Raw genomic sequence first — 3,197 nt, forward strand, 5'->3', positions numbered from 1 at the left:
ATAATTTGGAATTTTCTTAGACATTAACTGTAAATGAATTATTTAAATGTATAAACAACACTTATCCAGTTAGTGTTCCTCGCATATTGTGTGTGTGCCACGCTGTCTTCTGTCGAACAACGTATTATGTTCCTCCGACACTTGCACCTCTACGGTTCTGATCCAACGGTCCATATTTTCCTTCCACTTTTATAGATCTACTTTCCTTGTTTAATTATATTCCCATTTTCGCCCTCTCCTCTAAGCTCGCATCAAATCTAGAAAGAAAGAGAGAGAATTCAGGCAACAATTTGTCGGCAATGATTTGACACACCCATTTCTTCCTTCATAGATCTGTGTTACAGCCTTTCTTGTATGTATGTACTTCAACCCCATTTCAATTTTCACAACTATTTTTCTACTTCTTGGATTTTTGAATTTAATGGAACAAATATAGAAACTTATACTTTCAAGTCAAAAAGATGTGGTACTAGTTATATTATTTTGCTGTTCTTGATCTTTTTGTGTTCGCGTGTAGTTTTTGGTATTTGAATTTAATGAAGCAAATATAGAAACTTGTATTTTTCAAGTCAACGAATTTGAATTTTTCTTGGTTTTCCTGAATAGTGGACTCCAACTAGTAATAGATTATTCATATTGTCGGAACCCAATTGGGAATAAGATGTACGTAGTTGTTGTTTCTTTCTTGGATTTGCCATTATTATGAGTTTTTTTTCATAATGATGTAACCTTTGAATTTTGGTCTTATAGAAGAAGAAAAATATCATGGCGCCAAGCACAATTAGGAAAGCGATTGGGGCGGTTAAGGACCAGACAAGCATAGGGATTGCTAAGGTAGCTAGCAACATGGCACCTGAGCTGGAAGTTGCTGTCGTTAAAGCGACAAGCCATGACGATGAACCTGCGAGCGAGAAGTATGTCAGGGAGATACTTCATTTGACTTCTTGCTCTCGTGGTTATGTGAGTGCTTGTGTTTTATCAATTTCCAAGAGGTTAGGGAAAACCCGTGATTGGATCGTTGCCATCAAGTGTTTGATGCTCATACACCGTGTTCTCAATGATGGTGATGCTGTGTTTCATCAAGAAATTATGTATGCCACGAGGAGAGGCACGAGGCTACTCAATTTGTCTGATTTTCGCGATGAGGCTCATTCGAATTCCTGGGATCATTCGGCTTTTGTGAGGACTTATGCTTTGTATTTAGATCAAAGATTGGAGTTGATGGTTTTCGAGAGGAAGCAAAATGGGAGTGGTGGAGAGATTGAGAGGTATGGGTCTAGAGAAGAAAGGTGGAGATCTCCACCTGGATCTGGATCTAACCGAGGCTATGATTATGGTGAGTTTAGGGATGAGCCTGCTTATGGAATGAGGAAGTCGAGATCATCTGGGGATGTGAGGGAGTCGACACAGGAGCAGAAAGATGTGACCCCGTTGCGAGAGATGAACCCTGAGAGGATCTTTGGGAAGATGAGTCATCTGCAGAGGTTGTTGGATCGGTTTTTGTCTTGTCGACCAACTGGATTGGCGAAAAATGAAAGAATGGTGTTGGTTGCTTTGTATCCTATGGTGAAAGAAAGTTTTCAGCTTTATGCTGATATATGTGAGGTTTTAGCTGTTTTGTTGGATAAATTCTTTGACATGGAATACCAGGATTGTGTTAAGGCATTTGATGCCTATGCTAGCGCAGCAAAGCAGATCGATGAGCTGGTGGGATTCTATAACTGGTGCCAGGATATCGGTGTGGCTAGGTCGTCTGAGTATCCGGAAGTTCAAAGGATAACAAGCAAGCTATTGGATACATTAGAGGAGTTTGTGAGGGATAGGGCTAAGGCAACAAAAAGTCCTGAGAGAAAAGTAGAGAGTCTGCCAGCTCCACCTGAAGAACCAGCACCGGATATGAATGAGATTAAAGCGTTGCCTCCACCAGAGGATTATACTCCATCACCACCACCTGAGCCAGAGCCTCCTAAGCCAGCGCCGGTTCAGGAGACTGGGGATTTGGTGGATTTGAGGGAGGAAGGTGTTACTGCCGATGAGCAGGGAAACAAATTTGCCTTGGCATTGTTTGCAGGGCCTGGAACAAACAACGGGTCATGGGAAGCGTTCTCCTCTAATGGGGGACCTGAGGTGACATCTGCTTGGCAGAATCCAGCGGCTGAGAGTGGTAAGGCTGATTGGGAGTTGGCTTTGGTGGAGACGGCTAGTCATCTGTCTCAGCAGAAGGCAGCATTGGGGGGTGGACTTGATCCACTTCTATTGAATGGGATGTATGATCAAGGGATGGTTAGGCAGCATACTGCTACTGCCCAGTTGAGTGGTGGTAGTGCCAGCAGCGTGGCATTACCTGGGAAGAGTTCAACACCGGTGTTGGCACTCCCTGCACCCGATGGAACAGTCCAGACGGTTGGACAGGATCCGTTTGCTGCATCTTTGACTGTCCCACCTCCTTCATATGTACAAATGGCCGATTTGGAGAAGAAACAGCAATTGCTTGTACAGGAGCAAATCGTATGGCAGCAATATGCTAGAGATGGCATGCAAGGACAAACGAGTTTGTCCAAGATCAGCACCGGCAGATACTATGGTCCACAACAAGCCGTGATGCCTTATGGCATGCCACCACTAAATGGCGTGGGACTACCACCAGCTGCAGGGTACTACTATACTCCTTACTGATGTTGCCACGTATACATCACTTTTACCTTTTCCTTTTTTCATTTCATTGTTATGTTCTTTATCTAGTGTTTTGATCTTTTTCACTGTATTCTATTGATGGATATATATAAGTTCAATTTGTGCATCTCTAGTGAGGGTAGTGGATGAGAGGAAGTGAAAATGGGCTGAAGAGAACAGATATTCTTGTGGGGAATGGATACTCTGTAATCCTAGTAGGATGGCTCTTCCGTTTTGTAATATCTGTATTATTTTCAGGTCTTTGTTAAGTGATGATTTCTATAGTCTAAACTAACTCCGTTCTGATCGTTGACAAATGCCTCATTTATTTATCTTGGTTCGTTCTTTCTTGAGACCAGTCATCAGATGCTTTGGTAATTTTCTTGCTGTAGCTGTACCAAGAACTTTGGATTATTCCATAGATAAAAAGAACTCTTCTAAGTCTTCATCAAAAAAAAAAGAACTCGTCTAAGTTGATGAAGAATTTGTGTCCATCATATGGTAGGTTTGATTGGTTGCTTTAG

General features: G+C 42.2%; 1 protein-coding gene across 2 annotated transcripts; it reads left to right on the forward strand.

Moving 5' to 3' along the window:
- The first annotated feature begins 205 nt into the window (after window positions 1-205).
- Window positions 206-2,964, forward strand: LOC132044398 (putative clathrin assembly protein At2g25430). 2 transcript variants are annotated; one of them, XM_059434887.1, is made up of 2 exons: window positions 206-356; window positions 751-2,964. In XM_059434887.1, exon 2 carries the CDS (start codon window positions 766-768, stop codon window positions 2,674-2,676), a length of 1,911 nt encoding a protein of 636 aa, XP_059290870.1. In that variant the 5' UTR covers window positions 206-356; window positions 751-765; the 3' UTR covers window positions 2,677-2,964. The 2 variants fall into 2 exon arrangements, with proteins under 2 accessions (XP_059290870.1, XP_059290871.1); XM_059434888.1 differs by having other exon boundaries at window positions 222-352.
- The last annotated feature ends 233 nt before the right edge of the window (window positions 2,965-3,197 follow it).

Source organism: Lycium ferocissimum, unplaced genomic scaffold, assembly GCF_029784015.1.
Source record: "Lycium ferocissimum isolate CSIRO_LF1 unplaced genomic scaffold, AGI_CSIRO_Lferr_CH_V1 ctg4428, whole genome shotgun sequence".
NCBI lineage: Eukaryota > Viridiplantae > Streptophyta > Magnoliopsida > Solanales > Solanaceae > Lycium > Lycium ferocissimum.